This window comes from Manis javanica, chromosome 3, assembly GCF_040802235.1.
Source record: "Manis javanica isolate MJ-LG chromosome 3, MJ_LKY, whole genome shotgun sequence".
Classification (NCBI taxonomy): domain Eukaryota; kingdom Metazoa; phylum Chordata; class Mammalia; order Pholidota; family Manidae; genus Manis; species Manis javanica.
The window spans coordinates 133,766,501-133,780,261 of NC_133158.1; the positions used below are offsets into that span (position 1 = coordinate 133,766,501).

Below are 13,761 nucleotides of genomic sequence, written 5' to 3' on the forward strand. Positions count from 1 at the left end.
TATATACTTAAAAATTTTGCCCACAATAGAGGTTGATTAAAAGTTTTAGAGTTTTTTTAAAAAAATAATATCAGATATAACATAATAGTCTTAGGGGTAAAAGGGATCAGCTATTACATTTAAGTGACTTCTTTTGAAATGCCTGGCCCAACTTCAAGCTCAATGGCAGCTGCACCAAAATGTGTGTGTGGAGGTGGGAGGCATAAGAAGTAACTAGGAATCTTCCCCTGCTAAATCCTAAAAATAAATTAGAAGTTTGGGGCTTTTCTTTGGTGTGTACATAGCACATGCTGGTATTTGAATTATAGAAAATATTATTTAGGGGAGAAAACTGACCTATTTTTATTACAATACAAAGGACATTTTAAAAAGTGTATTACGAAGTGTAGGGTTTTTTTCCTTTCAAGGTGATGAGGCACCCAGATCATGTGTCATCCAGTGTGTACCTGTGGGCTCATCACGAGAAGCTCGTCATCGTCGACCAGTCAGTGGCCTTTGTGGGTGGGATCGACCTGGCCTATGGAAGGTGGGATGATGATGAGCACAGACTGACGGACGTGGGCAGTGTGAAACGTGTCACCACGGGACTGTCTCTGAGTTCTTTCACAGTAAGCAAATTTCACCTCTATGGAACTGCATAAAAGAGACACAATTTACATAAGTCTGTATTAGTAGCATGACTGATTGATTGAATGAGCGGTGGCCTATCCCAGGATGGATAAAGAACATTAAGTCAAACAGATCTGACATCAAACACAACCTAGCAAGTTGCAACTTGGCATCTCTGAGTCTCTGTTCCTTCTGTTGTGAGAAGAGAGAAGAGACTCAATAGGGCTTTTGCTCTCTCATGGCCAGCTCTTGTTTTCATTTCAGTGAAAGATTTATTTCTTTTTTAGGAAAAAGCCCTTAAACAACAAAGTGCAGCAATTGGAGTTTAAATTGAATAAGCAGCCTTATTACAAGTAGCTTTTTGGAATCTTCTTACTTAAAGAGCTACAAAAATAGGATAGGGGAGAGGGCAGCCTGGAGTCATTTCAGGAATTCTGTTTGAAAGCAGAAAGTTAAGAACTTCTCAAATGAAGTTAAGAACCTCTCAAAAGAGTTATTAATAACTCTTCAAACAAAGATAAAACTTCGGGATAAAAACTAACGGCATTTCTTAATGTTTATCAAAGGAAGAGGTTCAGTAGCTCAATAATGAATGTAACATAGGTAACTTTATGGAGATGAAAAGGTTAATTGGTATGAAATTAAGAATTTGGCCTACTGAATGAGGAACAACAGTGGAATGCCTGGTATTCCTTTGATGCTATTTAAACAGCTCACAAGAATCACCCACTGCCCTGTGGCTGACCTCACACGTTATTGTGTCTGTCTGTCGGCTTCCTGCACACCCGTGTAAACTTTGCCCCTCAGCTCTGCTAGGATGAAAGGAACTCATTGCAGTGTGTCTTATGCAATCTCTCTGTTTTTTTTCTTTAATAATTTCCTCAGGCTGAAACACCAGAGTGTATGGAATCCTTAAGCCTCAGAGACAAAAATGAATCCAGTAAAAATCTGCCCATCCTGAAGAGTGTTGATGATACGGATTCAAAACTGAAAGGAATAGGAAAGCCCAGAAAGTTCTCCAAATTTAGCCTTTACAGGCAGCTGCACCGGCACCATGTGCATAGCTCAGACAGCATCAGCAGCCTTGACAGCGCCTCCCGTAAGTCTCTGCTAGGACTTGTCTCCACGGCACTCTGTGCCTCCATAGCCAGGCACTGTAGACCTGTTGTTGAAACCTGTCTTTTTATAACAGGGTAACATGAGCAATGCCAAAGGGTCCCTGTATCACCGTATCCCATTTCCTGCCATTTCATGGCTCCATTTGCCTCACTGCAGGCCAGATACACTGTTTTACCGCACGAAAGTCGTAACAGTAACTACAGCTCATGCTTCTGGTGCTAACAGAATGACTAAGCATTTCTAAAATAATGCCAAGTTATGAGGGAACAAGGAAAGTATTAAGTGTACCTTATAAATTTTTCACAGAAGAAATTTCATTTCTCTTCCTATCCAGAAATAAATATGTCAAGTTTTTATCCTCAACTGCCAAATTTTCTACATCTTATAAATTACTCTTCTCAAGTTTGTCTTAAAGCCCTGCAGTTTTCTGCTGTGCAGGATTTGTGACTGATTTTTATAGCCCTGTCTAGTTTTAAAAATGATTGACCTGCTTTCCAGTTTAGAAAACTTTGTTTGTTTATTTATTTATTTATTTGTAAAAAAGGAACTCTCAACTTTCTCCAGGTTATTGTAATCACTGTAGAAGTCGTCAGAGTTTAATCCATGGTTTAAAACCTCACTTGAAATTCTTTCACTCTTCCAGTGAGTCTGAGCAAGGGCTCACTAGACCTAACGAGGGTAAGTGATGTGTGAGCAGAGAACCTCCTTGGGCTTCAGCTTCTGCTGCGCGAGCAGAGTGTGCTTCCGGTTGACTTTCTGTCTGCGCAGTTTTCACACCACATGTGTTTTTAGAAACTACGCTCTGATAAGCTTTTCTAAGAAGAACGAGGTACTCACATAAAAGGGACAGCCTAAAATGCAGTGGGAAGGAAGAGGAATTTGGCAATAGGTCAGATATTGGGACAAGTAATCATATTAATTAACAACAATTATAGTATAAGCTGGTGGTTACCACATGGAGACTGCCCATCACAGCCCCCGGCACTGGTGGTGCTGGGGAATAACAGTATTATCTCCTTTTCGCAGATGAGGAAACTCGGGGTAAGAGATAAACGACTTGTCCAATAAAGTTGCAGTTTATGAGCCCTCCAGAGCTCATTATTCCGATTTGTGATTTAACAGAAATGCAGATTACTACATCACAACCTTTCGGCTAAATTCCCAAGCCCATGGTTCTCGTGTACTGTGGGTGATGGCTGCCTTCCAGCCCAGTTACCAGGGCTGTGTGTGAGTTGCTTGTGGCCGGCAGGACATAATGAGCAGGATAAACTAAGCTTGATCTTGAGCAGTGGTTCTCAGCATTCTTGAGGGGACCCTACATTTTTTTTTACCTTATTAACTATAAATAATGAACTAAAAGCTCCAACATAACTATTAAGTAACTTTGTATGTTTTAAATCATAACAACATATATAGGGAGACACTTTATTTACTTAACACATAGCTAGTACTTGATGCATATGTGGATTCAGGGACAACTCAGTAATTGCTATGCTCAGTAGAGTTTCAAAGCCTTGAGACATGAGGCCTCTGGAGAGTCCAGAGAGCCGGGTGGTAGGCAAATGCAGGGGCAGATAGTAAGGATAAAGAGTTGCAAACAGGTGCAGGTATTGCTTTGTAATTCCTATGTGGCTTTCTGCTTTTAGGACTGAAGTTTAAAATGAGATGGAGGAATGAGGTTGCCAAACCGTGAAGTTGAGGGGTCTGTTGCGACTGAGTGTTAGTGTTGCTGACAGTAGGAAAAGAAGATACAAACTGGCTGCTGAATATATTAAATAACTCAGGCCAACATGAGACTGAGGGCTGATACCCATAGTGATTGAGGACCCAGTATGGATGCTTTTCAGGTGTCGATGAAAACCCTTTCCTTAATAAACTGGATGCATGTTCTATGCAGTATTGTTTATTAAGGGAAAGAGAGAAAATACACAACCTAAACATCCAAGAGTAGGGGAATGGTGAGGAACATAATGACTGGTTCATCCCCTTGATGGCATTGTGCAATCATTAAAAACTCTAAGTGGGGATACAGGAATAAATATATATGATTCATTTGTTCCTTTAAATAAGTATTTGTTGAGCTCCTATAAATGCCAATCACTATTCTACATACTAGGGATGTAGTTAACAAAACAGATGAAATCCAGTAACTAATTGGAGCATAAGGATGGGGATTATATATACAAATAGATCATCAAACACAATATAGCAGGTGTTGATTATTTTTATGGGGAGCAATAGAGCAGGGGAAGCAGGAAGAGCAGAAAAGAGCTGCTATTATTTTATACTGGGGAGGGGTGCCACAGAATGCTTCTCTAATGAGGTGAGTGTACAGCAGAGATCAAAAGGGACAGAAAAATTAGTATAAGAGAATGTCTGGGGGGAGGAGTAGCAGGTGCACAGGCTTTGAGGCCAGAAGTGTTCGTGTGTTCCAGGACTGTGGCTGAAGTGGAGTTGGGGAGGGACAGGTAATAGAATTTTGGCTTTTACTTTGAGTGAAATAGGAAAGTCATCACATGGCCTCGAGCAAAGGACGTAGAGAGGCCTGACTTGCAGTTTTATAGCTCCTTCTTCATAGCAGACCAGGGTGGCAGGTAGTGACCAGGCAGATACTGAAAACATCTTGAGGTGGAGCTGTCAGCATTTGCGGAGTCACAGGATGTAGGATGTGAAAGACGGAGAGCACTTTGTCCATTAACCATGTTAAGTTACAAATTTAATTTCTTAATATGAAAACAATGAATTTACTTAAGGGAAGCAAAAGGATAGTTGAGTCCTGCTGGGGCAGTGCTTTGCAAAGTCTATTCTCAGGGGGCCTCTGAGGAGGACACTGAGTAAGCGAGACCTGGACCCTCTCACCCCTGTTGGTACCTGCTTCAACCAGAATGATCCCACTTGTATTGTTATGTATATTGAAATTCCATGTGAATTTGTGTTGAAAAAAGAGTAAGGTTCTACGATTTATAATAAAGGAGGTTTAAAGAGCACAACTCTACATTTAAATCATGTAATGACTTAAACTTTGATTGTCTTAGGACTTGAAACCCAAATGGAGCATAGAGTGACTGACTATTCATTAGAAACTTGAAACTGAATGTTTGCTTGAGTTAATAACTTCCTTTCCTGAGGATGTGAACTGGGTTAGCTTCATTGTCAGTTTTACTTGAATGCAAAAGGCCGTGATGAACTGGGCTCCTAGTGAACCTTCCTGGTGTGTGCAGAACAGTATGGAGCATGCATGCAAGATCACTGTGGGTTTTTAAGTAGAAAAACTGCATGAAAACCAGTTCATCTTTTTTTTTAAACCAGTTCATCTTAAATGTGATTAGTAACCATAGTAGATTTCTGTAGTGCAGTATGTATTTTAATTCAAAATCCCCCAGTCATCTTCAAGGTTCTTTTGTCCTTCAAAATTATGTTGCAAGAGGAAGAATTATGAATTGACATTGCTTTGCTTGATACTGTTATTTTTAAAGGGTTAATATTTACTCCTCTTATGTTCAGCAACTGTTTGCTGATCTTTTCCTTGTAAGCAAAACTAAATAAATGGCTGAGAAAATCGTTTTTGCAGTTTAGTTGAAACAGGTGTTTCAAACTCAGATAGATAATTAAAAGGGATAATGGATAATAGGTTAAGTCATTTTTAAACTCTGTGCTCAGGGATGCAATAATAGAGGATATATAAAACTTATTTTCTGCAGTCAAAGAGCTTGTTATCTAACAGGTAAGCATCAGTTTTAAAAAGTTCACTAACTCTGTGCCTTAGTAATTCATCAGGGGGAGATATCCTTACTGTTTAGAGTTGTCAGTGGAGCCTTCATAGATGTAAACCCTGACCCACAAGTCTAAACTCCAAAAAGTTTTGAAAAGCACAAGTTTTTTTGAAATAAAACACACAGAATCTGTCTGGAACTGACCTTGAACATTGGCAAAATTGCATAGGCAAAGACTAAGAAGGGAGAGAAACAGACATTCCAGGCAGATGTTTCATCTTAAGGCACAGATTTGGGAAATGCCAGAAGTATTTATCTCAGCATCTCAGATCTAGATGTGGAATGTGGTTAATACATAGAGGTCTACCATCTCTTATACAAAATTCTAGAGATCAGAAGTGCTTTAGAAATTAAAAGATTCTGGATTTTAGAAAAGTAATACTGTATTTATACTCTGTATTATGTTACATTCTTTGTAGGGTCCAGGAAATCCCCCATAAGCAAATCTTTTATATTGTGCTGCACCACATGGGATAAATAAAGGCAGGATTTGCTTACAAATGAGCTGTTAAAATAATTTGAAATTTTCAGAGCTTTGGGGTTTTGGAATTGTGGTTAAGGGTTAGTTAATGTGTATATAGATTGGGCTGGTCGGATATATCTGAACCAGTATATAGAGGGTCTTGAAAGTCAGACTGAGACATTGATCCTCATACACTAAATGTTGGAGAGTCCCTGGGGGCTGGGGGTGGTAGGATTTGGAGGGATAGGTGGGAGTGGGGTAGGGAGTTAAGGGTGGTGTTGAACTAGTTACACTAGACACAGATGGTCTGATTAGTTTGCTCCAGTGAGCCCAAGAATTAAGTAATTGGGAGAAACTCTTTCCACAGGTAGAATCAGCAGAATTTCCTTAGGATTTGGGAAGTGGTGATGGGGAGGAGGGTGGGGAAAGATGGTGAAGGAGAGAGGAGCCAAAGGCGATTCTGAGGTCTGAACTTGTGTGATTATGAGCAGAAAGCAGAAATCTCAAAGGAAGGTGGCTTAATTTGTGGGAGTGATAATGATTCTAGTGTCACATGTGATTATAAAATCCTGGTGGGGCAACAAGGTAGACAAGGTCAGGCGAGCCGCTGGAAGTGGCTGTAAACCTGAAGTCCAAAAGAGAAGCCAGGGAGAGGGGGATACATTTAGGAGGAAGTCAGGGAGCATCTTGTTGGGGAGGAGGAGCCAGGAAAGCTCAGGAAGCTGGGTTGGAGTCACTGAGAGGAGTGTGGCTTTGGAAGCCAAGAGCTGAGAATGAAAGGCAGATGTGGGAAAGTCAGAGACACTAGGTGAGGGGCAGGAAGACACCCTTTGTATGAAATTTGGCAGCCAGGGTCTGGGCCACTGATGGATGAGAATTGCAGGGAACTGGCCTGCACACCTGTGCCAAAAGATAAGACAGGTGCAAGTACGAAATCAACTGGGAGTCCCCTGGGACTGATGAGAACCTTTCCTATTTGCTGGGCATTGCTGATGTAAACAGCCCTCTCTTTTTTCCACAAGTGCTCATGCAGTTCTGAGCAGTGATCTCAGGAACTAGCACTACTTGGCTCTGCGGCCTTAATATTTCATTTGTTCTGACGGACGACCCTGATTTATTTGGGGTAGCTTAGACCATGGCTAAAACCAAAAATAAATTTAAGTTATGAGCAGGTCAATTTCAATTAGTATCAAGCTAATTTTCTGAGACAAGAATTTGCCTTGTTTTGTTTTTCTTGTCATAACTATTAGGTGAAAGCTGATTTTTAAATAATGTGTGTATATGTAAAGCTTTAGCTTAGAGTTTCTCAATTGATAAAAACAAATTATATATACATATTTTTATTAATTTGGAATTTGACCCTTTATTTATCTTGTTCTTTGTCCTTTTATTCTTCCTTTTCTTTTTTTAAACAAAGTGCCATGCTTACTATAAAGAGCTTGCAGGTGAGCAAACAGACCTACCGGTGTTTTCAGTCATTTGGAGCAAGAAAATAAAACAGTTGGGGAAGTCAATAGAACTCTGTTTTTACCATTAATTAGTTTTCTTAATCTTTAGCACTTTAAGACATTTTATATAAAGTTTCAATAACCTTTGAAGGTACTCAATAACCTTAATTATTCAGCTTGAGATAGAATATTATCAGTGTACGTGGTGATTGTTTAAAAACTTCTGCTTTACAAATACTTACTGATTGCCTACTGAATACCAGGAGCCACAGCAGGCAGCGAGGGGAGAAGCTCCCGACTCCTTAGGAGTTTATAGCCTGGTTCGGAGCAGGGAGGGAAGCTGCTTACACCTGACTGCTTCTCCTACCTGGATCTGGCAGGTGTCGCTAGGGCAGGGGACAGCTAATGCTGTCAGGCTTGTGAAGGATGCAGCTGAGAAAGAGGAAGAATATTCTAGGCAGAAGGAATAATGTAATGTGCTAACAGCTTGTAGACTTGACAGACCAGGCCTGTCAAAATACAGAGAACTATGGTAACCATGAGGCCTGGGGTGTATGGGGAGAGGAGGACCGGAAAGATTGGCACTGATTTGGGAAGAGCCTTCCACGCACACTAAGCTTAGGATTTGAGCCCCTGTAGGCAGAGGTTTATCCTAGAAGGCTTTTAAGCAAGGAGTCTGCATTTTAGAAAGACATTCTGGGGCACTACAGCAGTGGGGGAAGCAGCCCAGTGCTCTCACTGGCTACCTCGTGTGGCTCCTTTTATTCATTCAGTAAGTATTTCACATCCAGTGTCTGTTAAGTGCCTCTCTTGTGCCAAGTGCTGCGTTTGTGTTTTGCAGTTCTGCTAGTCTTCCTGCTTAGTAGTCCTTATGGTCAACATATCCCATAAATGTACAAACTGTTTAAGTCAAAGTATTTACCCTTTAAGTAATAAGGTCCTGGCAAAGTTCTCTGTGAAATGTTGCAATAGATTGCAGCTTTTGTGCCTCTATGATCATAAACTTCTGTCTGTTTTTGCAGCATTGTTTACAGATGTCACTTATGGTTTTAGGAATATAGACTGTTAGAGCCCCAAAGATTTCAGATGTCTAGGCTAAGTTCTTCCTTTTACATGTAAAGGATTTGAATCAGATTTCTGATTCAAAAAGGTGAAGTTTGTTGTCATTTAGCTAGTCAATTCTGGAACATAGGTTACCTGCAAATTTGGGATTTTTTGCTTTTTGAAACTAAAAAAACAAGAGTATATATTAGGTGTGCACCATATTGTTGAGGAAAGAGAAGGCGTGACTTCTTATGGCCTCTGCCTCTCATGTTTCTCTACTTGACCTAGCTTTACTGCTCTCTCATGGTCCCTCCTAGTGAGTTCTTTATTCACAGTTCACCCTGTGATCCACTCCTCAGTGATCCAGTAGATGCTGGGCATAAGAATGGTACATTTCCTTGTCACATGTGAACCTGGTTACAGCCCCAGCTGCCCACAAATAATAAATTTATGCAGGATATAAAACCTGACCAGCCCACAGCCTCAGATAAAAGAAACAAATGCTACCCTAGTTAGGAGGCTTAAGAAGAAGAGTTAAGAAGGCTTTCAGTATTTAATAAAGGAGAATTGCACTGCCAACCACTGTCTCTGAATGGATCTTGCTGCCTTCGCAGACATTGGCTCCATCCGCAGTTTACAGACAGGCATGGGGGAGCTCCACGGGGAAACCAGATTCTGGCATGGAAAGGACTACTGCAATTTTGTCTTCAAAGACTGGGTTCAGCTTGATAAGCCTTTTGCTGGTGAGTACCATGGTCCTAGGTGGCTGCTTGTATTTCATCTTTTACTCAGCATCTCAGCAAGTACGCGGTGCCAGTCTAATGTCTCTGGCTTTGTTTTGTTTTGAATATTTGGTAAACCTTTGGAGACTGTCATTCTGTCATATACTTAAGGAGTTTTCCTTGTAGTTATAGTAAGAAAAGAACATGAAATAGAGCCTACCTGTTTGAAACCTCTAGGATTCATGTGGGCATATCTGGGAGGAAATATCTGTCATTCTCCTAAAGATGGTGTCCTCCCTTTGTTCATCTCCATTTCTGCTTATCATCTTCATCTTCCAGCTTTAAAGTGACACATTTTTAGACTGTCACTCTGTATGTCTAAGAGGAGAGAGAGATGGCACTGTGTACATGGCCTGACATTATTTCAACCGGATTAAAAAAATATATGTAGTGTCAAGTACACAGCCATAGATAATTTGTCCCAACTCACACCCTTCATCACGTAGTGATTATCTAATACTAACTGAAATGGAAACCTATTTGGGAGAGGTGCATAGGGGACTGTGTTCTTCAATGGGAGATCTATGTTTCTCTGGGCTATAAAGGGTTTGTTCTACCCAAGCTAGGAAATACATATTATATACAAGGTGGACACTACCACATTCCCTTTTACATACCATAGTTGGGATCAGAACAGGGGTTAGATGGCTTTCGTCCCTGACTCAGAAGTTAATGATCTTGCCTGGGGCACCTGGGCAGACTTCATTGATAGATACTCTACGCCTCGGATGCCCTGGCATGACATTGCCTCCGCGGTCCATGGGAAGGCAGCTCGTGACGTGGCACGTCACTTCATCCAGCGCTGGAACTTCACAAAGGTATGTGGACAGTTTTGTCATGATTAAGTCCACCCATAGAGAGACAGGCCTAGAACAGGAGAAACCTAGAGGACAGGCAAGAAGGGGCTGCAGTGGCGGCAGCCCTGTCACCCATCTGCTCTTGGGAGCTCCTGGGCCTCTGGGAAAAAGAAAACGAAAACTTCCCTGACTTTCACACCACAGATCACTCGGAGCACAGAGGGAGAGATGTTACTGCTGGGGCCTGTGGTTCTGATCCCCGGGACTCCTTGGATGCTCAGTGCCCATTAAGCATCTGGTGTGGGCTGTCGGCTGGAGGGCTGCTGGAGGGGCATGGCGGCCTGACTTAGGGGGAGAGCTCCAGCCTTCAGATCCTTCCAGTCCTGGCATTGCCTTGAGAGCTGATTCTGAGCAAGGTGGGCACTATGAGAGCAGGGAGCCATTCTTCTCTTCTCCAGGTTGTGATTTCTTTAGTGTGCCTACGTTATTTGTAAGACCCTGACCTAACATGCATATGTAAAGTGCCTACTATCCGGGTAGTTCCTATGGTTCCATTTTATTTACTTGAAATAATGATGAGGCATTATTCTCCCTGATAATTTGAAAAAATATTTAATTTTATTAGCAACTTAGAGTCTCATCTTATTTTTCATTTATAAATATTATACACAGTAGAAGCTTGTAGAAATAAAGTAATTTTTAATAAAAATTTAGAGGGCATGAATGAATAAACAAAGGGATATTACTTTTAACATACTAGACTGGCTAAGATAAAACACACTCCTGAGATCTGCTGTTGGGCTTGGGATTTTCAATGCTCTTAAACTCTGCTTTTGGGAGACAAATTGGTAAGGCACCAAAAAACTTTTTAAAAGGGGTACAACCTTTGAGTCAGAGAATCTTTTTTGGGAAATTAAGTTAAAGAAGTAACACAATAAGGTAATTGATTTTTGTATTGCTCCTAAAAATTCAAATAAAATGAGAAATGAAATGCTCATTAATATGAATTTATTAAATTATGATTCTTCTATACCATTTTATTATGAAACTATTAAAAAATGACATGTACTGCTATATTGCTGTGGCAAGATATTTACAATATAGTAAAAAAATCAGTTTACAAAACAATAACCCCATTTTTGCAACTGTTTACCACTATAACTCTAGATCATATTTAAGCTTTCTTTAAAAATATAAAACCATACATGCCCACTACAAAAAGTAAAGGTGAAAAAGTAGTTCTCTGCCTCTGGGAAATAGAAAGACAACACAAATAAGTCATCTCTCACCTCTTCACATAGGAGCATACCCTGTTAACATTTTTCTTTTTCAAATGAACCTGAATTTCTTTTATAGTCACAAAGTAGGGAAGAATGGAACTGTTTTCTCATTTGAATCTTTTTTACCTGTTTTGCTTTACTTTAGATTATGAAACCAAAATATCGGTCTCTTTTTTATCCTTTCCTGCTCCCAAAGTCTCAAACTACAGCCCATGAGTTGAAATATCAAGTGCCTGGGTCTGTCCATGCTAACGTGCAGGTAAGTCTGGCCTTTCTTTTTCACAAAATGCTACTGGGTAAAATTTTTTTTATTGAAGTATAGTTCATATACAATCTTATATTAGTTTCAAGTGGGCAACACATTGGTTCAACAGTTACCCATATTATTAAATCCTTCCCCCTACTAGGATAGCTACTATCTGTCAACATAGGAAGATGTTACAGAACCAATGGCTGTATTCTCCATGCTGTACTACTATCCCTGTGACCAACCTATATTATGACTGAGAATTTTTGTGCCCCTTTATACCCCTCAACTTCCCACTCACCCACCACAATCCCCCCACCATGGGAACCACCAGTCACTTCTCAGTGTCTATGAGTCTACTGCCATTTTGTTCATTCTGTTTTGCTTTGTTTTTATCTTCCACAAATAAGGGAAATCATATGGTATTTGTCTTTCTTTGCCTGGCTTATTTCACTGAGCATAATACCCTCTAGGTCCATCCATACTGTTGCAAATGGCAGGATTTCTTTCTTTTTTAATGGCTGAATAATATTCCATTGTGTATATGGAACACATCTTCTTTATCCATTCATCTGTTGATGGACGCTTAAGTTGCTTCCATATCTTCGCTATTGTAAATAGTGCAGCAATAAACATAGAGGTGCATGTGTCTTTTCAAATCAGGAATTTTGTTTTCTTCTGGTAAATTCCTAGGAGTGGAATTACATGGATAGTATGGTATTTCTATTTTTAATATTTGAGGAACCTCCATACTGCTTTCCACAGTGGCTGCACCAATTTACATTCCCACCAACAGTGTGGGAGGGTTCCTTTTCCTCCACATCCTCACCAACACTTGTTACTTCTTGTCTTTTGGATAGTGGCCATTCTTATTGATATAAGATGATATCTCACTGTGTTTTTTATTTGCATTTCCCTGATGATTAGTGATGTGGGGCATCTTTTCATGTGCCTGTTGACCATCTGTATTTCTTCTTTGGAGAAGTATCTGTTCAGATTCTCCACCCATTTTTTAATTGGGTTATTTTTTTTTTTGGTGTTGAAGCATATGAGCTCTTTATGTATGTTGATGTCAACCCCTTATCGGATATGTCATTTATGAATATATTCCTCCATACTATAGGTTGCCTTTTTCTTCTGCTGATGGTGTCCTTCGCTGTGCAGAAGCTTTTTAGATACTGGGTAAAATTACTGCTATTGGACTAAGTGCCTACCATATTGGCTTCAGATTTTTCAGTAAGGACAACTCCAAAGCAAATCTGAACAGATCTTTTAAAACTTAGTATTACATTCCCTATTTGAAAAATACTCAATTTGTCTTCTTCTTAAAACTATTTTCTAAATGTATTAAGTGCATCTCCTTAGAAGATGCCAGTCAAGGAAAGGCTTGTCCTGTAATTCCTTCTGAAGTCACCCTAGCAACATGACACACCAGAAACCTGGGACTGATACCAGTTAAGCACCAGGAATGTGGCTGAAACTTTGCATCTAGGAAGCTAGTTACAGTTCAATCTAATATTAGTTACTAATTAACAAGTGCCTCTCAGAGGCTCTTTTATTTCTAAATACAGCATAAGGAATTCCCTTAATAGAGTCATCACCGAATTTTAGCTCATCCAGTCCAACCATCTCAAATTACAGAGAAGAAAATTAGGACTCAGTGGGGCTACAAGACTTGTCCAGGGTCACCTCACTAGTTATTGATAGAGGTAGAGCATAAAATATTACTGTGGTCCCTTGTTATCCGATCTGCTTCCTCTACCAGCTCCAGCTCAGACGTCCTGAGGTCATACATGGAAGAACTAGGATGGGCCACCTTTGGCATTGCCTCTTGTTCCAGGTCATCACTAGCATCATCAAAAGTACCGTTTAAGTAAAGACCCAGCGATATGCTCCTGACTTCACTAATACAGATTTATATAATTTAAACATGGATTCCAGTGAATATGATTATATAAATGAAATGCCGAAATCAGTTACTTTGTACTGTTTATAAGTAGAGGTATGTGTATATAAGGAAAGACATTTAGAACATAGGTCAATTTAAGTAGTGATTCTATAGCATCTTACTACGCTGATGGACAGTGACTGCAATGGGGTGTCTGGTGGGGACTTATTAACGGGGGAGTCTAGTAACCATAATGTTACATAATTGTAGATTAATGATACCAAAATAAAAAGTAAAAAAGAACATAGGTC

At 40.0% G+C, this 13,761-nt stretch overlaps 1 protein-coding gene across 7 annotated transcripts in view; it reads left to right on the top strand.

Annotated features, from left to right (window-relative positions):
• Positions 1–13,761, top strand: part of PLD1 (phospholipase D1) — a 225,204-nt gene that overhangs the window by 133,965 nt on the left and 77,478 nt on the right. For 6 of the 7 annotated variants that reach the window (XR_012129383.1, XM_037003125.2, XM_073232089.1 and 3 more), the window contains 6 exons: positions 408–608; positions 1,495–1,708; positions 2,293–2,406; positions 9,071–9,199; positions 9,938–10,056; positions 11,461–11,574. Coding sequence is in view for 6 of the 7 variants with exons in the window: in XM_037003125.2 (XP_036859020.2) it covers positions 408–608; positions 1,495–1,708; positions 2,293–2,406; positions 9,071–9,199; positions 9,938–10,056; positions 11,461–11,574 (891 nt within the window). In the remaining variant the exon portion in view is untranslated. The remainder of the gene's footprint in view (positions 1–407; positions 609–1,494; positions 1,709–2,292; positions 2,407–9,070; positions 9,200–9,937; positions 10,057–11,460; positions 11,575–13,761) is intronic. The other variant, XM_073232088.1, reaches the window with a different exon arrangement.